The 21,920-nt window shown below is 38.4% G+C and overlaps 4 protein-coding genes across 6 annotated transcripts; 1 reads left to right on the forward strand and 3 right to left on the reverse strand.

Annotated features, from left to right (window-relative positions):
- Nucleotides 1–355: 355 nt before the first annotated feature.
- Nucleotides 356–3,734, reverse strand: stx19 (syntaxin 19). Its single transcript, XM_066685884.1, has 2 exons — nucleotides 3,671–3,734; nucleotides 356–1,350 (listed from the first exon to the last, which is right to left on the reverse strand). The coding sequence occupies exon 2, from the start codon at nucleotides 1,244–1,246 to the stop codon at nucleotides 356–358; it is 891 nt and encodes a 296-aa protein (XP_066541981.1). The 5' UTR covers nucleotides 1,247–1,350; nucleotides 3,671–3,734.
- Nucleotides 3,735–6,681: 2,947 nt separating this feature from the next.
- Nucleotides 6,682–11,907, reverse strand: rsph1 (radial spoke head component 1). 3 transcript variants are annotated; one of them, XM_066641216.1, is made up of 9 exons: nucleotides 11,776–11,907; nucleotides 11,527–11,584; nucleotides 11,333–11,446; nucleotides 10,161–10,266; nucleotides 9,968–10,058; nucleotides 9,354–9,489; nucleotides 9,194–9,265; nucleotides 8,108–8,222; nucleotides 6,682–7,681 (listed from the first exon to the last, which is right to left on the reverse strand). In XM_066641216.1, the coding sequence occupies exons 2-9, from the start codon at nucleotides 11,575–11,577 to the stop codon at nucleotides 7,590–7,592; spliced, it is 777 nt and encodes a 258-aa protein (XP_066497313.1). In that variant the 5' UTR covers nucleotides 11,578–11,584; nucleotides 11,776–11,907; the 3' UTR covers nucleotides 6,682–7,589. The 3 variants fall into 3 exon arrangements, with proteins under 3 accessions (XP_066497313.1, XP_066497312.1, XP_066497311.1); XM_066641215.1 differs by having other exon boundaries at nucleotides 11,527–11,627; XM_066641214.1 differs by lacking the exon at nucleotides 11,776–11,907 and having other exon boundaries at nucleotides 11,527–11,758.
- A 297-nt stretch (nucleotides 11,908–12,204) lies between these two features.
- Nucleotides 12,205–15,675, forward strand: cln5 (CLN5 intracellular trafficking protein). Its single transcript, XM_066641213.1, has 4 exons — nucleotides 12,205–12,441; nucleotides 12,732–12,906; nucleotides 13,627–13,852; nucleotides 13,936–15,675. The coding sequence occupies exons 1-4, from the start codon at nucleotides 12,335–12,337 to the stop codon at nucleotides 14,421–14,423; spliced, it is 996 nt and encodes a 331-aa protein (XP_066497310.1). The 5' UTR covers nucleotides 12,205–12,334; the 3' UTR covers nucleotides 14,424–15,675.
- A 990-nt stretch (nucleotides 15,676–16,665) lies between these two features.
- fbxl3a (F-box and leucine-rich repeat protein 3a) lies at nucleotides 16,666–19,469 on the reverse strand. The gene is given in 4 exon segments (XM_066685925.1): nucleotides 16,666–17,244; nucleotides 17,608–17,814; nucleotides 18,146–18,313; nucleotides 19,275–19,469. Coding segments are annotated over 4 exon segments (1,149 nt in total).
- Between the last annotated feature and the right edge of the window lie 2,451 nt (nucleotides 19,470–21,920).

The following is a 21,920-nucleotide window of genomic DNA, read 5'->3' on the forward strand; positions in this document are numbered from 1 at the left end:
ACTTGTCTTGCTTGTGCTCAAGGTTTTCTGTTCATTTATCTGTTATGTGTTGCAGAGGATTGTACATAGAGCAAGTGTAGCATTCATGAATTCTTCATTTGCATCCAAACCATTTAGGGCAAAAGCATTTCTGGAATTTCATTTCCCAATCCTACTGCAGCAAAAAAATGTTTGTTTTCAAACATCAACTTCATTAAATGAGAAAGAAAGTATATGTTTTTTCCATTTGGATTGCATTGGCTCAAAGTGCACTGGATTTCTGTTTTTATCACAGACAGTGGGCATGGCTTTATAAATTCCATTGATTCTTTTTGGATTTACTCAGTTTAAGCCTTTGTGCCCTACTTTTACTGTGCTACCGACATCTCCAAGGGCAGCAGCAGCAGCAGCAAAGTCTTCTTAGAGGGTTCTTTTTCTTGTATCTGGAAGCCAGTTTGAATTTCTCATTAGTGACCATCACATAATCCTGGGCCTTTTCTACATTGGTCTGGATGTTCTCGATTTGCACTCCTTGCTCTTCCACAAGCATGAACACATCTAGGAAGAGTTCCCTCAGGTCTTTCATATTGCTCTCTAATGTCAGAAGCTCCTTATGACGCTGCTCTATCTCAGACAACTGTGTGCGAGTGATCTTGAGATCTAGCAGGATGTTTTCATTGAAGACATCCCACTTGCCCTGCTCCATCATATTCTCCACTTCTTCCTCAGAAACCTCTCGACCAGACACTTCCAGCTGTCTGATAATGAAGTGCTTGCATTTGTCTTGCTTGCTCAGGAGAGAGTCGTTATATTGCCTCATGACTTTCTGGAACTGGCGGAAGAGTGCAGCATGCTGGGCTTGCTGGATGCGAGCTGTAGCTGCTGATGGACCCAGTTCTGCCTCAGTGCGCTTTGCCTGCTTGGACAAGGCATCCAGCTTTTTACGCAGGGTCTCAGCCTGCACCTTGATGTCTCGTGTGATGCTGCTCTCCTTCTTCATAACGCTGAGGCGACGCATTGTGGCCACAAGATTCCTTTGCTGCTGGCTGAACTTCTTAACTTCAGACTCCAGCTCGTCAAGGCTGTCCCGAATACGCTTGACATCCTCCAAGAAGTTCTCCAGCACAGGCTCAGCCTCAAACAACACAGCTTGTGGACCGACTGTAGATGCCAGGTCTTCCTCATCACCTTGAATAAAAGGATGCACCCCCTGTAGTCTTTCGGTGGATTTCATTTGCTGATGCAGTTCATCTATCCGGTCCTTCATGGCTAAGGTTTACAGAAGAAGTCCTTGGTGTGTAACTTCTGTGTTGTTATGAGCCCAAAGAATGTTCTTATTGAAAATGTGGGTATTATCCTTTAGCCCATGTTCTGAAATTGAACAGAAAACAAAGAAACAATGAAGAGTGGGTTGACATATAGAGGTTACATATAGAAGGATGTGTTCAGAATACAAATGCTTTCCAGAAATGCTCAGCCCTTGCTGTCTTTGAATGATTTATTGTAGGTTGGGCATTTATTGAAAGGCCATTGTCCATAATATCTTGTCTATTGTTTATGTCATGGCACCAAAGCATTTCCTTGTACTCTAATCTGATGGCTCTGGCCTGTGCACTTAAAATGAGGAACTTGGAATGTATGTACAGTACTGTGCAAAAGTCAGAAACCACCCTCCATGTATTTAATTCTTAGATAAAATTAAAAAACGTTTTTAGGATTTTTTATGAAGTGACTAAATGTAACTTTTTAATCCAATTTTAAGGAAAACTGTCAAATGACAATAAGTGTAATCATATTTAAAGATTAGAGAAACAGAACTGCTGACAACATTGCAAAACATGGTAGACCCTTAAAACCCACACCATCAGATAAAGAGTGCCAAAGCCTTTCATTCAGAAATAAGGGAAAATCAAGCTTCACTCTCATCAGATCATAAAAATCACCCATCCATACATGGTTAGAAAACAATTCAGCACTTAAAAAAATGGCCGCTACATCACTGGATTTACTTTTTTTTTGAGAGGTACAGTATATTGCCAAGAGTATTCACTCATCTGCTTCCGCATGCATACGAATTTGACTGACATCCTCTTCTTAATCCATAGGGTTTTATGTGATTTCAGCCCACTCTTTGCAGCTATAACAGCTTCAACACTTCTGGGAACTCTTTACACAAGGTACACAAGTGTGTTTATTGACATTTTTGAGCATTCTTCCAGAAGTGCATTTGGGAGGTCAGATACAAATGTTGGACAAGAGCCTGGCTCGCAATCTCTGCTTTAATTTATCCAAAAGGTGTTCTCTGTTCGGGCCAGTCAAGTTCTTCCATGCTAAACTCACTCATACATGTCTTTATGAACCTTGCTTGGTGCACTGGTGCACAGTCATGTTGTAACAGGTAGAGGCCACCCCCAAACTGTTCCCACAAAGTTGGGAGCATGAAATTTCCAAAATACTGATAGAAAATTATGTTCAATTCAAACATTCAACATTTTTGTGCAGTTTTCTGTTATGTGTTTCTGAGGATTGTAGGAGGAACCAGTGCAGTATAATGAACTTATCATTGGCATCCAAACCATTTAGGGCAAAAGCATTTGTGGAATTCCATTTCCCAACCATACTGCAGCAAAATTGGGCTTGTTTTCAACCATCAGTTTCATTAAATGAGAAAGAAAGTACTTGTTTTTTGGAATAACAACCTGAGGCACAATGCCAAACAAACCATTAAATGAGAGCTCAAACTAGCTTTAAAAATGAATGATGTTTACAGTTCCACCCTTACATATATACCCTTAAGCATTTCTCATCACTGCTGTAATATGTATAGAACATACATACAACACATTTTTACAGAAAAATATATTGATATTTGCATTCAGAAGCTTATTTTTTACAGTGATGAAATATGAAGTATCAGTTACTCATTATATCTCAAAAAGAGTGCAATATTTACACATTTGCATTTTGAGAGATTTGATTTGATTTTTAAAGAACATAATGTGGTGCAGAGTATACAAAATAAAATGGTGTTCTCCAGATCACTATCCAATTACTAGATTGATTTCAAGCAGGAAAGACAGAAAATGCCTTTGTGTGTGTTTGTGGTCCACCCAATCCCCTAGAAGGAAGGCTTATGAATATAAGAGTGGGCTTTGTTCACTCTGTTACTGAGTGAGAGGTCTCCAGAGGCAGTGTTCTGCCAAGAAAACTTATTAAACTGCCTTATTAAATGTTCTAGTATCCAGTTCAAATAATCATCTACTTCCCACAGGTTTGTCCTCTATGTTTATCTAAAGTGTTGACATATGGTATTCCATCTGTTTTTTTTTTCTTTTTTTGTGAACATGAGAATCTCTAAGACTGAAATTTAAATGTGTAAAAATGTCTCTGCACTCATTTTTCAGATGCTTTCAACATGATAATGTCACCTACATGACTAGAGATATAAGAAGATCACAAACATGTGTCAAGACTGCATTGTGCAGCCAAGTTGTGGAACAACACGGTATAGTCTTGGTATAGAGTACACCTGTTAAACTCTTAAAGAAGTTGAAATGTAATTGGTAGATTTATCAAGCAATATTCTTTTTGTAAGAAGAATACTTTTCTGTTTCCTAAATATGTGTATACGTTAGATAGTTTAATTTGAGCTTAAGGCGGTGTGGAAGAAATAAGAAAATAAAGCTCTTACCTCGTATCCTGTAGACCCTGGAAGCCTGGAATCATGCTGCATCATGAGCTGCCCTGGATTACAGCTCACACTACACCCACACCGTGAATTTCTTCAGATGTGAGCAAACATAAATAAGGGAAACAAAGGCAGTCACTTGTAGCAGTCAAGCTTCCTCTGAGGCATTTTCAGTTCCAACTTGGATTAGAAGATCTCCCAGGAATATATTTGTCTGTCTGGGCTCAATATCAGTAATAAAGTGCAGACTCTGCAGGGAAAGCTGGTAAAGCTAGTCTGTAACCACACCTCCTGTGACAGCAAGAACTCTGTGTAACCAATGGCTAGAGAAGATTTCAGGCTTTCCAAAGTAGTAGGAATAATTTGAAAAGCTCAGAGAAATCTCACACCGTGGCCCAAGCTCAGTCTGCCTCATGCACCCCACTGTAACTTAAGACAACAATAAGCTCATCCAACTGTTCTGATTGTTTCTGACAGGGTTTCAAATTCCTGGGCCATAATTGCAGAGGACTACCCACCCCCACACAGTGCCTACAGAGACTTTGAAATTTTCCTTTATCTGTGTCAGTTCTTTTGCTTTAATTTAAAATGATCACAAGTAAGTATTAATGTAAAAATATGCTACTGAAAAAAGCTGTGTAAGCCATTAACCTGTAAGATAACAGATATATGGGTCATGACTGGTCAAACCCGTTTAAAATGTGCCAGTAGCATAACGATACACTGGAAACTGGAACTTTTTAATCAGAGTTTGAAAATTTGGGGTTGTCATTTATGTGGTCATATTAAAGAATGTAATCCACATACGTTTTCCAAACGACTATGTAAGGGCAGAACAATGTTAGCAGTTGACTTTCTTTTTGGTTGTCTACAGTCTTATAAAATATAGCTATGAATTGTCTCTTTTGAATGACAATAAAAGCTATTGTATAGGATTAAGTAATTATGTGATGTCTACAAAACTCAAGGAACCCAGAAAAAAAATAAAAACAAGGAAGAAAAACAATGTAACAACTACCAAAACCTCTGTTCAGGAAGCAACTGCATACAACACTTGGGGATTCTTTTCAGAAAGCCCCTCTGGGTGCTGTTGGCACCATCGCCAGTGTTTATGAAGAACAAGTGTGTATAAAGAAAAGCAGGAGTAGAAGAAATGATACAGTAGAACCAGAGAGATACAGAAGAGATTCAACAAGAAAAGACAAGAATGATGTCACTGCTTTTAGAGAAACCATTTAATGCTTTGAAACTTCAGGACTAAAGATTCTACAAAGGCGTGTATGAAGTTTCAAAAACGTGCTATTTTTGTACAGAAAAGTACGGAGCCCTGGACGGGACATGGGTAAAAATATAATAATAATTCACATGTTTTAGCTCATTCGAGTGAACGAATTAGTTATTCGTGTGCATGAATAACAAATTGATTATTTGAAGGTTGTTTCAGTTTGTTTCTAACTAAGCCTACATACTGTTCTTTATTTATTTATATATGTGCGAGTTTAAAACGCTTAATGTCCCTGCGGAGACTGACGCACAGATAGAAGCCTAACCAATCTTCACAGGAATTATGTAAAATATTTATGGCTCCTAAGTTATAAACAGGACAATTTTGGTGTCGTTGTGTTTAAATGACAGCTATGAGCTTGTAGTGCTCAGCTGAAAAGATGATGCACTCCGTTTACTTCAACACTTCCTTACACTCGCTTAATAATCCATAGGTACACAGTGTGATAAACACTGAACTGATCTTTTGTCTTCATGAACTAAATAAGGTCATTTTACTTCATGTGCAGTGACTGCAGTCATTAGTACCACGGCTCGCACATTATAAGAGTTTTGGCAAATGGCAGCTGGCTTCTACGGAGCCCCCAGAAAATCAATTCCTTATTCGTGTGCTCAATTTGTTATTTGAGTAACTAATTTGTTCACTTGAATTAGCTAAAACGTGTGAATGAATTGTAAATCGTTCACTCGATTTATTTTTTTCTTTTTACCCATGTCCCCTCCAGGGCTCCGTAGAAAAGACTATCAAGGGGGAAGCAAAGTAAGCTGAGCAACAGAGAGAAGGACGCTAAATGATCAAAAGTTTCTAGACACCTGTTTAATTGTGTTTCTTCTGAAATAAAATTATGTAGCTGCAACCTAAAGTAGAATACATCACTCATTAAAAGAAATGTATGCAAACTTTCATATGTAGTGAACATGGTAATGTGTCCAATTCGTTCTAAACAATCAGCAGCCCCTGTAAAGAGAAATGTAATGATGGTGTAAGAGCCATAAATCTACACAAACAGGAATTAACTTCAACATGAGCTGCATTTTTTCCACCGTTCCGCAGGCCTTAAGCCAAGGGTATGCCAACTTCCCCAAAATAAGTCTCCCTTAATACAAACTCTGCAACTTTGGCCTGCCTTCAGCTCTACCAGCTGGTCAAAGTGACATGATGAGATGTTAAATGGATGATCAAGCAATGGTGGGAGGAATGTAAATTGTGATAAAATATATACAAGCTCAGGCCAAGCTCTTAAAATGTCCATTAATACATTACATGATCATATTCATTTAAGAACCCAGAAATGCACTCAGAAATGTTATAACTGGTTAACTCCTCTGGGGTGGCTTATTAAAAGAGACAGATATTTGCATCAAATACAACCACCAATTCCAGAAAGTTTAGTGCATTTTGTAAAGTGCAATAAAACATGAACCTGGAATTTGTTCATTTTCTTGAACCTTTGTTAAATAAAAGTGATTTTCAGTAGGAGACAGGTCTGGACTGCAGATAGGCCTGTTAAGCAAAATCTTTGTACAAAGCCACACTGTAAAATTATACCTGGCATGGTCTTGCTGAATTAACAATATTCTTCCAGGAAATAAGTTTCATACTGACAGCAGCCTATGACTCCCAGTATAAACATCCACATCAGAAAAATTTTATTCACCTTATCATTTATTCATCTTTCAAAATCAATTAGAAAAAATTGCACACATACAATTGTGGTCAATCTGATTTGCTAATGTGTTGCATTTAAAGCAGTTATTTGTTTTTGTTTAGTTGATTTTAAGGCCTTTTTGGATGTATTTTTTTCATCATCTAGAGAAAATCAACATTATAAGAATGGAATTACTATATAATTAACTCCCATTTGTGACTAAAGACACAGTTATCTTTTTGTAAAATGTATGTATACTTTACAATTCTATAATAGCAATGTAAGTAGAAGTGTTATTACCCACTGTTCAGTAGACAGCAGGATATGCTAAAGGAGGAAGCAGAAAGTGTACAGAGTAAACAAAGGTGTATCCGTGTACTGTACACCACGGCTCCATGGTGACTCAGTCATAATAGAAACCTGCTCACATCACACACATCTCCTCTTCTGAAACTACTTTCAAAGGCATGCAGTATCAAAGTTAGTTGATCAAGGATCTAAATTATTTTCTTTATATAAAAGTGCCAGTTTAACATATTTAAACATTTTCAATTCACTTTCATCAATATTGAGCAATATTTGAGTATTTAGTTTTTACTTATAATAACAGTGAGCAAGTTAGTGCTAATCAATGTGGGTAATTGCAAAATACATATTTACTTCTTAAAATAAAGGTGTATGACAATGTGCTTTATTGGGACATGAGTGATTAACAGCACTTTCTACAGCATTGTAAACAGTTACCAATAAAAAGTGAATAACAGGTAGAAAACACCACCCCCTGCTGACTGTAGTAGTAAAATGCAATACTGATACAAATAATTGTACCTTCTTGAGTATTGTCTATGTACTGTGTTTGACTAGACAACAGACACTACAGCAATAGTAAACATAACAATCTATTATTAAGGATCTGAAGGGATACCTCCTGTGTTATCATATGATATTGTTTTCATTTATATTGTTTTACAGCTGTTTTTGCATTTGACTTAATCATTATTGGCTTCTGGGACTGGGCTCTGCTGCTCTTTCTTTTCCTCCTGGGTAAAATGTTCTCTATCTTCCTCAGACAATCCCTGGACTTTAAGGGAGATAAAAAATTATTGTTATCATTCTGAGAAAGTATAGGTAATTTATTTCTTAAAGCAGTGGTGCAAGTGATTTTTCGTTTCTTTCAACAAACTATTTCCATGACAATGATATCACTCAGTCAGTTAGTTTTTGACTTGTGATGGTCAGGAGCTCCTCAGCAAATTGACAAAGGTTAACATCACATCCAAAAACTAAAATGGCATCTTCAAAAAGAAGATAAAAATCAGTTCTGTGAAAATTTAATCATTGGACCATATATTTGAGTACACCCGCTCTAAAGGTTCAACAGAATAATACAGTGTAAGTTGAATTAGAACTAAAAAATCCATACTTACTATAAAATCTGCTTCTAAAACTGCAACAAACTACAATTTCTAAAAACCTACAGATGTTTAGGAGCATGGTATGTGTGTACCAGTAGAAGCACTGTCATTAGCAGCGGTCCATATTGAAAGACCAATCACACTTTTGGGTTTCCATTTCAGAACGGTGGTAGTGACAGGCTCTCCTTCTTCTGCATCACCTTTATCCTGTAATCCAAAGACTCAGGTCAGAAAATTTCACTAATAAAATCATAATACTTCTAATACTAGTTTTTAGACTAATCATTCTGTTACTACTAATTACACTCACAGAGGTTCTGCAGCATTCTGGAAACGAAACAGATGTTTTGAATCAGTTGATGTGTATTTTTGTAAAGTTTTGAATTAATTTGGAAAATATAGGATAGTAAATCTTGTATTAAAAACACACATCAAGCTTTAAAACTTTTAAAACTCCAGTGTTTTAGGTTAGAGGATTCTCTAGGGCCAGATATTTTGGCAATGTGACAAGTACAGGACTGATCTACTATCAGGAGCCTCTGTTTGCATGCACAAAGGCCACAGTCAAACTACACTAAAACAGAGAGGCACAGCAGGTTGCTCGCAATGAACCTCATCTCCATGTGCTGCAATGGAGATATAGTGCTCGCCCTGAGGAGTATATGGGGAACGCAACTTCAAGGCCTTCCCATCCTTATTGGTGTCTCCATCTACTGCTGGCTGGAGTTTCAGCAGGAGAAATAGCTTTAATCAGAACATTTATCAAGGATATCCTTGATGCACCAAATCTTATGTCTAAAAACAGAATGTAGTCATTCAACATATTTAAATAAGTTACATATACAGCATATACTTTAATGGAATACTATTACACAAAACTACAAAAGAAACGTCATATTTTTTTGTGATGGTATCATTGACTTTATCATATGATAAACATTGATTTTACAGACAATGCAGAACAAGTAAACAACAGTGGTTTGGTATTAGAAAAAGCATGAATCCCATTATATTGATGCTTATGACTCACGTCTTTTAACGTGGTTCCATGCATCATACTAAGACCTGTGTCAAAATTCTATTAATTATAATGCAAAAAAAATAAAATCTGACTGGCCTGGACCCATAAAGATAAGATGTCTGTTCTAGACAGCTCATACTCTGAGTCAAAAACAAACCTGATCCTCCTGTATGTATTCTCCATGCTGCTCAGAGCCGATATCGAACACATATTTCCCTGAACCTGAGGGCTGGAAAAACACTTGATAGTGAGGAAACTGGAAAATAAAACATTATTTCAAACAAGGAAAATGTAAAAGGAAAACAACTGAGACTTACATTGTTGTTCAGAAAGGTTCCCTGGTATTTGTGGTTCAGGTGGATAAGCTCTCCTGCAGACTCCATCTTACCCATAACCCATGTGCCAACGTATTTAGAGCCTGTATCATGGTATGTATATACACCTTGCCCATGTCTGTGAGAGCAATGGAAAGAGAGACGACAGTTATGTCATTAGGACTAGTTTTACCTGGCCAGATCAACTTATCCAACTAACAAACATTTCATAAGGCTTTCATAAGTTGTGCACTATTAAAGAGTGTTTTCTATACATTTTATGTAAGCATGAAGTATATCATTGTTAATAATGATCATGAATAATGAATAATCATTGTTGAGCTGAAATGTCTATGTTTAAGTGCACAGTAACATTTGAGTTATTTTCTAAACCATTTATTATTGTATAAGAACATAGACTAGTGTAACTGAGTACTACAGTTATTTACATCAGTCCAGTTCAGCAAGTAGTGATTTCTTATCAAGTCTAATATCAGTCCTACATCAGTGTGGTAAATATGACTGCACAAACCACTCATTTGTGCAAGTGTAAAATCTAATAATATGATTTAGCTATTATCTATATGACGACAGCTGCCATTTGTTGTCAGCGATACCTTTGATGCTGAAGCCACTGTCCATCGTATGTATCTTTATTAGGATATGTATAAACGCCATGACCCTGCCGCTGATCATTCACCCAAGTGCCTAACCAGAGAGAAGGAAGAAAGAACCACATAAAACTGGTCATTCTGGTCTCCCAGTCTTCTTGTATTCTGACAGGAGTAAAACTCAGGAGTAAACTCTCACCTTCATACTTGGACCCATCTGGGTAGTAGAAAATACCTTGCCCATGCTTTAGGTTCATGTAATATTCCCCTATGTATCGAGCTCCATTCTTGAAGCTGTATGTTCCCTAAAAGCATTTATCATGTATAAGACCAACATAAATATATGACAAAGAACAAGCAAATAATATAATACATATAAAAAAAACGAAGAAGGATAATAAATTATTCAAATAAATTGCAATGAAACAGAAATTCAATGCAAGAATCCATTAAATTCATAGAAAATATATTACAGTGCATTGTGACCCCAGTAATGTGACTATATATTTTTCCAGGCATTAGAAAACCTATTTCCAGGTGGAGAGAACCTTTAAGCTGAAAAGTATAAAGAAGAGCAAATCATGTGCAAAAGGGCATTTGCCCCTTTTTGAATTTAATCCCAGCAACAGGTTCCAAAAACGTTTGGACAGGCCCGCAATGTGCTGTATCACATCTCCTTTTAACAACGTTCTGTAAATGTTTGGTAACTCAGGAGACCAGTTGCTATAGTTTTGCGAATTAAAATGTTTTTACATACTTGTTTGTTAATAGGACTTTTCCTGCTCAACAACTATATTAGTGTCCATTATAGTGTTTATCATTTCATAATGCACCAGTTGTTTTAAATGGGTGACAGGTCTTCCTAGTTTAGCATCTGGACTCTTTTCTTAAGGAAGTGCGTTGATGGGCATGGTCTTACTACAATAAACAAGGCCTCCCCACAAAAATACTTTGTTTTGATGGCAGCATATTACTCCAAAACCTGTATATACTGATCAGCACCGTTCACTTCACAGATGTGCAAGTTACCCATGCCATGTGCACTAATGCCCCTCCTGCCTAACACCACCCTGGTACTGACTTGTTACAAAGAACCCTTTTTCTTAAGCCTAGCAAAACTTTACCTGTCCTTGTTGCCATGTTTTTTTTAAACACGTTCCTGACATTAAATTCGAAATTTTAAAAAATGGTCTGTTTCAAAGTTTGAAAAGTCTTAATATTATTGTCAACTGAATATAGGATTTAAATTATTTGCACACTATAGTGCATTGTGGTTTTATTTACATTTTGCAGTGTTTCAGGAAATGGGGTTTGTGACTTCAAACTTTAAAGAGTTTTACAGAGATCCGTAACTAACAATGTCAACAATACCTGACCAGATCGTTTCCCATTTTCATACATTCCTTGGTACGTGTCTCCGTTACTTAGCACTGCTCTCCCGAGACCGTGTCTCTCTCCGGCTTCATTACGAGCTCCTTCATACTCCTGAAAAACACATTATCAGCACATCACCTCACAGAACATCTCTTAATAAAAACAACACCTGCTAAAAGCAACACACTTACTCCACGATAACTCTGCTCTTCTTCAAAATCTTCTGATCCCACATCTGACATAATTCACCTTCAGTTAACGGCGAAAAACACAAGAGCAGAGTAACACGCGACTGTTGTTACCATGACAACAACAGGACACGACCCACAACAGACATGCGCAGAAATCAGACGTTAGAGCAGTTCGCCGTTGAAATCACTAGTTCCTTAATTTAATTTACCCTAAAACACCAACAGAGTGCTTTTTTTAAACATATTTACGTTTTGCTCTCTGTTCTTGGTAATCAGCAGATGTCTTCAGTTTCACTTCTACCTTGGGTAGAGTTATGTTTTGGGCTCAGTCTCAAATGGCTCCACATAAACTTAGTTTAGCTTTGACATCGAAATAGTGCACTGAATACCACGCGCATGCGCGACGGATTTAAAAATATCAAAAAACATTCAGCTTGTTGCACTAATTTAGAAATAAACACATTGTCTTGTTTTTACATGTTTGTGGTCTTATATATGTTTTCCTATTCTAAATGACAGGGTCAAAATACGTTAAAACGTTCATCAGACCCAGGCTCTGTTTAAGCCTAGCTTCTTTTTTCCACCTGTGTTCCGACAACACTTGCCCAACGGTTGGCCACTCACTGTGCGTGAATGAATCGTTAGCCAATCCTAGCTCTAGGGCGGGGTTGTTGAATACGGGTGGAGAATAAAACCCTGTCTTGTGACTCTGTTAATTATATTGTGATCATGTGACCATCCAGTCAGTGAAAGTAGGAAGCGGTTGCACAGTGGAAGAGCGGAGGAAACTTTAGTCCTCTTATTCAACATGAAACCTCCAGCATTTATTGTTTACTCGCTGCTCCACGTTTGCTTTCTGGCTGTGGTTAGTTCGCGGAATATTGATGGCAAGCAAGTCTGGCCTGTTCCTTACAGGTAAGCAGGAGTGATAAAATCCAGTTTGTTTGTTTGTTTGTTTTTTTATCTAGAACTACTTCAGTTCTATAAGCGGAGGAAACGGATTAACTAAGTAGCACAGCTGTTATTAAATGTGCATGGGGAGCAGTGCAGTATGGCTTCAGAAGCTCTTCAGGTGACGGACAGTAGCACTATTCTACGCACTCACCATGCCGTTTTGCTGAATAAGCTTAACTCGCCTCTATCAAATTACAGGCTTGACTCACATTCTTGTTTGTGTCCCTGTTGGTCATTGTATGCTGTTATAGGCGATTTGACCGTCGTCCAGACACTGACCCATACTGCCAGGCGCTTTACCCCTTCTGTCCCACTGGAGACCCTGATGGTCGTATCCCCTACATGAGAGACTCGGATCTGATCTCAGTGTTTCGACTGCAAACCCCGGTGTGGGAATTCAAATACGGGGAACTTCTAGGCAAGTTTGTAAGTTCTTAATGAAATATACATTCTTAGTTTGTGGACAACTTGCAGATTGCAGAGCTGCCCTTCTGAAAAGAACTGGAACATTGATGTGAGGACTTCAGTCGGGAGAATATTAGTGCGGTCAGGTTCTGAATTTGGATGAATAGTTCTGAATAATAAACGTCATTCCAATTTATCCCATAGGCTATGAACTGAACTTTGCTCCATCCCTTTGGAGAACCCAGGTCCACTGCTCCCCAGCCCAGTGCCTGGGTGTTTTATTATCCTCTAGCCCACACTTATTGTGTGGTGCATGGCGACCTTAAGATCATGTGTAGCTACAGCAGAAAGTCCCTTTCCATTCCATGAAATAATACATTTAATATTAGCAGTGCTAACTGTAATGTAATTATTTCTGAAAACACAGGCTGTGTTAAAAACTAAAAGCCTTGAACTTTTCTTATATTCAGCTAAGAAAGTTAAGTGAGACATCTCACATTCCCACTAACAAAACCTCTTTGTTTAAATATAAAAAGTTAACAACCAATATAGGAAATGAAAATACTGCAATTTTCAGTGAACAGTGAATGAGGTTCACAACATATCTTGTAACAATTGTATAAAAAACTAAAAACCAAGGCCCATGTGCCATCTGAATCAGTTATCAAACAAATGCATCACAAAACATGTTATACTTGTGTGGAGGATACATTGCCCTACAGTAAGTGTGTTTCTTTTCAGCATATAATGCATGATGCCATCGGGTTTGCCAGCTCAGAGACAGGAAGAAATTTTACCCTGGAATGGTATGAGCTTTTCCAGCTTGGGAACTGCACGTTTCCCCACTTAAGAGAGAACATCACTGCTCCTTTCTGGTGCAATCAGGGTGCTGCCTGCTTCTACGAGGGGATAGATGACATGCACTGGAAACAGAATGGAACGCTAGAAAAAGTGGCAGAAATTACAGGTACTTTTCTGTGTTGATAATTGTGTACTTAGGTTTTCAGTGCTCGTAGATGTAGCAGCTCACTGTTGTTTTTCCTCTCTTAGGCGAGCAGTTTAATGAACTGGCACAATGGGTTCAAAATGACAACGAGACTGGAATTTATTACGAGACATGGACAGTGCTGTCAGACCCAGCGGCCAACTCCACTTGGTTCGAATCATATGACTGTTCACAATTTGTGCATCGCACGTACAGGAAAATGGCTGAGTTAGGAGCCAAACTCTCCAGCAAAACTCAAACTAACTATACCAAAATATATCTGTACAGTGGAAAGCCTACCTACCTTGGGGATGATGACACTATTTTTGGTCAGCCCTCCATGAAAACTCTGGCCACGGATATTAAGAAGTTTTACCACTCATTCCAGCCTCATCAGTCAATGATTCAGTTCATCCTCAGCCTAATGGAAGTCTATGAGAAAGTTGTACTGGAGAAGACATTTTACTTGTACTACAATTTTGAGTACTGGCACTTGCCAATGAAAGCTCCATACATTCAAATTACTTATGAGGAAGTCCCTTTACCACACTAAAGACTGCCATCTATTCTGCTTGTGTCAAGTCGACTGAGTGTTTTTATTCAGGTTCCTCAGGAAGAGGCGATCTACACTGTGAAAAAGGACTACATTGGTAAAATCACCTAAACCCATAATCTAGTAAAAGTATTACAGCTTGGGTAAAATAACAGTTCAACAAAGAGTACTTTCTAAAATTCAACTGAGAAGTGAAACAGCTTGAGGCTCAAAAAACTACTTACGGGGTGTGTGTGTGTGTGTGTGTATCTGTACAATGTAAAAGCTTCTACAAATGGTGTGAAAATTGTAAAATTTGTACAATATTTTGCACGAAATACCAAATCAACAAACTTGATTTTGACTTACAACAGCACTAACAAGCTAAAATGTTTTCGAACAAATTCCCAGGTCTCATTTTCTTATAACAAAACCCAGTATCCGATTATTCAACTGACATTTGTGATTCATTCCAGATTAAGATTTCTGTAAATCTCAGTTCCCCATTTTTGTCTGATATTGTTAGTAGTGCTAATTAATTTCTTGAATGAAAACTGTTTACTTTTTTTCCATTAATGTGTAATAACAGTTTATATACTCCAAATATTTAAAATATAAACTGATTACCACAAAAGTTTAAATAACTTTTTTTTTATTTAAAACAAATAAATTGTTTGAATAATAAAATATTTAAGATCTACAGAAGGACCATGCTCACGCAACTGATGGTTCAGTACTGAGTTTATACCCCGACAGAGTGCATGAAAAAATGTCATTTTTATTATTTTTTTATTTCATAAACACACATCATTTTATACATGGACATAAAAGGCTTCCTTCTTTAAGGAAAAATGCAAGATCTATTTGAATTGTAACAATGATTACACACATACAGTCAGGTCCTGATTGACTGATTATAACACATTTTTCCATAATAAAATGGGAGTATGATCAGAAATGATCTGAAGAGAATTCACTTAAATATACAATTCCTGGTTTATTTTCCTAAGAAATATTTTCAAGTCCTTCATCTGTCTATAAGATCCCTAAGATGGTAAGAATAACACCGCATATGCTCTGCTACTACACAAGCGAGCTAGCCGCTACCTTATATCTGGGCCATTAAAAATAATAATTTCTACTCTTCATACACTTATGTTTCTATGATTAATTTGGTACGTATATAACGTGCTTTATATTACAGTTATATAATACGCCTGGCCATAAGTATCCTTGAACAGACCGAAGTCAAAACCAATTGCCCCCTTTTCATGACGCACACTTATTGGAGCAAATTTAAGCTACATCTTAACCAGAGGTTATCTTTTCCTCGTCTTTGTAGGAAACTTTAAAGTGTAGCACAGGGAAAAACTTAACTTTGTTACAAGAGACAGGGTGCTGCTGAGTGAAGAACATAATAAACATTTTGTACTTTGACAAACAAAGACAGCATTAGCTTGGAAATGACAATTTGACTGTAACATCACAGACTGGAAAAAAACACTTGCTTTAAGGTTCTGCATCATCTTCCTCAAGTTCTCCACTGTTATTAACTATAGTTGACCTTCTGCAACACTTAATAATATACAATTTTGTTCAATTATACATATTTGACAAATATTTAAGTTTTAACTTAAAAGCTGTGTGTGAAAATACTGAACAGGTGATTCATTCATTCATTCATTATCTTATCCAGTTCAGGGTCGCGGTGGGTCCAGAGCCTACCTGGAATCATTGGGCGCAAGGCGTGAATACACCCTGGAGGGGGCGCCAGTCTTTCACAGGGCTGATTTAGAAATATATAACCAAATTAATATTTTGCCTAAAGTGGTGAAATCATGCTGGCCTGACCTTTTCTTAGCATGTTTTCTATTATGTGATTCAATTAGAATACAAAAGCTTTACTACATTGTAGTTTTTCATAATTAGCTGGATACAAGCTTTTAATTTCCATATTTTTCTTTATTTACACATGAAAAAAATTCAGTCTTTCCAAAAAACAATCCATGCTATTGAAATGAAATGTGATTTTGTGAAGACCTGCCTTCTGAAACATCTGAGGCCATACTGCTGCCACCGATACATACCAACACCTCACACACAATTGAAATGTTCCTAATACTTCTTGAAGAAAAAGAAAATGAATGATCAAGTGCATGAATGTGAATGAATGTTGTACCTGACTAAATTCCAAGCTGATGTGATAAGCTTGGTGTACGGTTTATGAATGAAATAATGATGTGGGAAGAGTCCTGCATGTATTTTACCATGTTGGCATCATATCAGAGAACCAGACACGGCCCAGGTGTTTGGACACTTCCCAGTGTATCTCATCCAGGCTATAATTGGCGTCAGGGATGAGCACCTCCTCCATGATGGACAGCTGCGAGAGGCGTCAACCACACATATTCACAAACTCCACAAAAGCGCTACAAGACACTTCACACTCCCCAAGGCCGATGGCCGACAGCTGCTTACAACGTTCAGCAATGCGAATCAGCTCTTCATCCAGTGGACGCAGGCCATTTGCACAAACCACCAACTCCACAAGCCGTGGACAGTTCATGCCCACACGACCGAGTACATCCTTACTGACTGACCGGCCAAAATAGAGGTGCATGACAGGAATTTCATCACGAAAAAAGGCGCCAAACTCCTCTTCATAGTGGAAGAAATACACGACCAGGTTGAACTTTGGGGAGTGGCGGACCATGGCATCCCAGCTACTTTTCTTGATGGTATGGAACTGCTGGCCAGGGTTTTCACTAACCACATCAATGCGAAGGTGCTCTAGATGCACATGCTTCTCGGAGGACAGAGCCAGGAGCAGCTCTGAAGGAAACTAGGAAATCATTTTGAATTTCTGATTTTTATCTTCATGCATATTACTAAATTTGGGTGTTCTGTGAATCATTCAGCATAGTTTAAACAGATAACGCAAAGCAGAAATATCATAAAAACTTCCACCAAATGCTCTCATCAAACCTCTGAGTGTTGGTGTGGTCTTAATATCCTAATTAATGTGTGATTGACAGCCCTTTATCACTAGTAATATAATATATCCTTTATATGTAAATTATTACGTAATGTACCTTTAAAGACAGAAATAGGGCAAAGCTTTTCAACAAACTTTAACCATAAATGAGGCATGGATGACAGACACACAAGTGGGAGGCTTCAGAAGGTTTGTAATAGACATGCAAACTCCATTATAATTAAATCTATTTTTTTTTTTTCCAGGTAGAGAAAACGTATTGAGAAAGTCAATCATACCAGCAGGGGAGACGTACGGGCAGCTGCTCATCTTTAGCAGTTTTAGCGTGTCACTGTTGTTGGCTACTAGGACTTTAAGAGATGGGTCATCAACTGGCGTGTCATCAATCTTAGAGTTGATGAACACATCAAGGCTAGGCTTGATAAAGAGGAGGCCCATAGAGCTAGGGGGTAATTTTTCCCTAGGAGTTGGTTGGGGCAAGACATGCTGGTTAATTGGCCAGGTCCAGTGATATAGCATGGTTCCTCTACAGGCCTATTTAGGCAACTTTTCTTTTCTGTTGTGTTTATTTGCTTGTTTACTTCTATGTACTGTAAATATTTGCATCTCTAAAACTAAATCTGAAAAAAAGAAAAAACAAAGTTAAAATAAATGCTGCGCTGGACGTAGCTTCTTGAAAGTGAAACCAGTTACAGCCTCCAATGATGATAAGCCTCATTTTTGCATTGAGGGAGTTGCCGCCCCATACCATCACACTGCCTCCAAAAGATGTTACTCTATCGGTGCAACAATCAGCATAGCGTTCTCCGCGTCTACTCCACATGTTGACCTTATGATCCAACTGCTGTAGGCAGAATCTGGACTCATCGCTGAACATAACGTTCCTCCACATGTTCAGGTTCCAGTTCACGTGTTGCTGACACCAGTGCAAATGGGACTGATTGTGAAGGGCAGTCATGGCAGGCCTGCTGGCAGCCAGTTGGGACCGGAGATTGGCTGCATTGAAATGTGTTCCAGCTTGTTGGGCAGAGAGCTGTCAGCCATACTGTCCTGCCAACCTTGACGGGAAATATGTAGAAGACAGCCTACGGTACCTAAGTGCTGACAGGGTGAGGAAACAATCTTCTTGGGACGCCCACTTCGCGGCCTGTCTCTGACATCAATTCGGAGATGGTACTAGGGCTCACTCCAAATAATGCTGTAACTTGGTTTTGCGGAACACCAGCTTGAAGCCCTATCACACTGGCCCAATCCAGATCAGTCAAACTTGGCATGCGGATTCTCGAAACAGACACCTACTGACCACTGTAGCAGGGCCCATGCTCACTATTACTGTCCGTCGGGTAGCTGGGGCTACCAGAGGCTCAAAACAAGTGTGAATAGTAACAGGGAAATAAGCTGTTTGGCTTTGGCAAAGAAGATTTGGCAAATTTTTCATGGGCACAACCCAAATACTCAGCGCTAATGCTCATCCCACAAATGTATGTTCCTTACAAATGTGACACCATTTAAGAGGGAAATTAATAGGCTTTTCAACTCTATAAAATTTAATGCAAAGAAACATTGTTACAACAAAGAAATAATCTACCAACACAAATCTCCTTAATTCTTGTGCTAGGTTTATTTACAAAGTGATTTGTTCAGGACATTTTGCAAGTCTACTAGTGAAAAAAAAAAAGTAAGACCATAAAACAAACCTCCTGGCAATTCTCTCACCTTAAAGCTGACATATTGTAAATGATTCGAGTGCCTCTTAATGATCTGCTTGATAAGATCTGGGTGCGTGGCCTTAAGGTAAGAGCTTGCAGGTTGGGTTCAAACTCAAAACATCTCCAGAGCTCGGGAATGTGAAAGGCTTGGTTCCAGTCATGACACACTTGAGAAGCAAAGGCTCGATCTAACAGTGGCAAGAACTGAAAGATGCGCAGTAGAATCTCCTGTGGTAACCATGCCCAGTTGGATGCCAGATCCTCAGAGTTCTCACTTGGATGTCTTGCTTTCTTGCAAAACTCCATCAGCTCTTTACATGATGAGCTGCTCTCCTCTTTGTCTCTGCTCAGTCTTCTTTTCATTCTTAGGTTTAACAAGAACAGAAATGTTTTTATTTACTTCAGGGAATGCAACACACAGCAAGGACTATGCGGAACAGACACAAGCATTGACTTAAAGCAACAATGTTGTCCTACACTATAATTGAAATGAAAAATAAATACTATAATTCCAGTAGATTACTCTCAGCAGTAAATCAGTTTGAAAGGGTTCTTTAAATAGTTACATTGTTGCTGTCCAATGGAAAACATGACAAACAAAAATTCCATTTTGTGGGTTTTTTAATTTACTACATCATTTGAACACAGCAGCTGTCCTTCACATTGTTTGATATCTTCAAGATGAATGGATCAAATGAAATGCTCCAAATGCTTTACTTATAAAATCTTTTTTCATTGATTTCCACTTAAATTTATAAAGGTTTATTTCACCTCCTGTAAATTTGCAATTTAGATGCTTTTCTTTGGACAGTGAGGACATACACCATGTACTCCATCGTAATCTACATGTGGCACCTGTTCAGTACCAACTGTTGGTATGATGTTTATATCCACAGAAGATCAACTGGATCTACAACTTGGACCAATGGCAGTGGACAGTCAGTTGACAGTGTATAAAAACTCCAGCAGCACTGCTGTGTCTGATCCACTTGGACCGGCACACAACACCGAATAAAACTGATAGACGCAGGGAATACTGCATATTCACTGAAAGAAGGCGAATGTATGCAGTTATGTAGACACTAAAGGTTATTTTGGAAATAAATTTTGTGAAAATCCGATGAACAAAGATGAGTTTTAGGGTTAATGTATTTAGGTTAGCCTCGGTAGACTTTTCTGTGAACCGTCCACAGCCGTCAGTCACGGAGCCAAACTAGTTGACAGCTATCTGCACAAAATAAAACAAGACATTAACAGACACTACTAATTTGACCACGGCCTCCTGTATTTACCTGTTCTGTGTTGAAAAATGAGCTGGATAAGATACAGGCCCGGGCCCCACCTCCGCATCCTCGCCTCTCGCTGCCGTTGTATGCTTAGCTGAACCTATGTGTATGCTTAGCTGAACCTATGTGTGCTTTTAGGTCCTTTACACCTTTATTTGCTACACAAAACATGGGGATTTCTTTTTTAATTCACCCGAGAACTTACATTTACGTTTCGGCATAGCTGCTTGAGATGAGGCTAGGTACATGAGCTTTGCCTGACGTAAACAAGGACTACTGACGTGCAGACTGACCAATTAAATGTTTACAGAGAAGGTTATCGTCCAATCCGAAAAGTTTAGGCTACTCCCCCTTCTCACTCAAGCGAACTAATCGGAGTAGGGGAGGGCGGGACTAGTTTATGAACGAAATGCTTTTCGAAATTCTATGTAAACTCTAGAAAAACAAAACCCCGGACGTTTGTGAAATTCCGCCCGGACATTTTTTAAGTTTAAAAAAAGAGGACATGTCCAGGTAAAAGAGGACGTTTGGTCACTCTAATTGAAGTGTTAAACTCGAGACTTCCTGACTAGTATCTCTACTTTTCAATAGGAGTTGGATCTCTGCGTGGTGACTGGCGAGCGGAAATGACGAGTTGAATGGCGACAGAGCTCGCCAGTTCGTTTGCCAGTTTTATTAGTGGCGTACATTTCGCCAGCAGTTCCTCGCCAGTTTTATCAGTGGTCTCAACTGCATCAGCGGCTCTCGCCAGTTTTATAAGTGATCTTATTTCCACTGGTACAGAACAATATTACCTAAATTTTACATCACTATATGGACAAAATATTATTGTTCAATATTAAAAATAATAAAGTGTTGCAATGGCCAATTGTTTTAATGGCTGTCTTGTAATAACTCACTGATTGCACTCACACCTTCAATTGTATAAATAACTGGAGTTTTATTTAAACACCTTAATAAAAAATCACTTGTAAATTCTGAAATAAAGCCAATGGAACCCAAAAGGTAAGTATTACAAAATATCTCATTAAATTAAATAATCATCCATTTCTGATTAATAAAATAAACAAATACAGTGGAACCTATACTAACGAACTTTCCAAGATACGAACCAGGCATTTGAATATTTTTTGCCCCCACCAACAAACCATGACTCTATAAACGAACCCGAGGCTCCGCCGAGCCGGCGGCTGGAAATGGCCACTGACCCCAATAGACAAGTCTCCTAGCACGCCCAGACTTGAGTCATTGACCCATTTCCTCTCGTTTTCTTGACTCTCGAGCTTTTAAGATTAGCAAATTGTAGTTTTAGCAATTTAGCATCAGTGTAAATAGCAGACTGCTAAGTTAAGCCGTATCTACGCTTCGTCTCCCCACTTTCACCCGCCTACTCTTCGTTATTTCACCCACCTCCACCTCCCGTCATACAGCCAGTGCCTGTGTTACTCGTCCAGCCAGTCGTTTATTACTGTTACCACTGTATTTCTGTATTTTTAGTAATGCTACATGTATTTTTTTTTAATAATTT

Source organism: Hoplias malabaricus, chromosome 12 (assembly GCF_029633855.1).
Source record: "Hoplias malabaricus isolate fHopMal1 chromosome 12, fHopMal1.hap1, whole genome shotgun sequence".
Classification (NCBI taxonomy): Eukaryota; Metazoa; Chordata; class Actinopteri; order Characiformes; family Erythrinidae; genus Hoplias; species Hoplias malabaricus.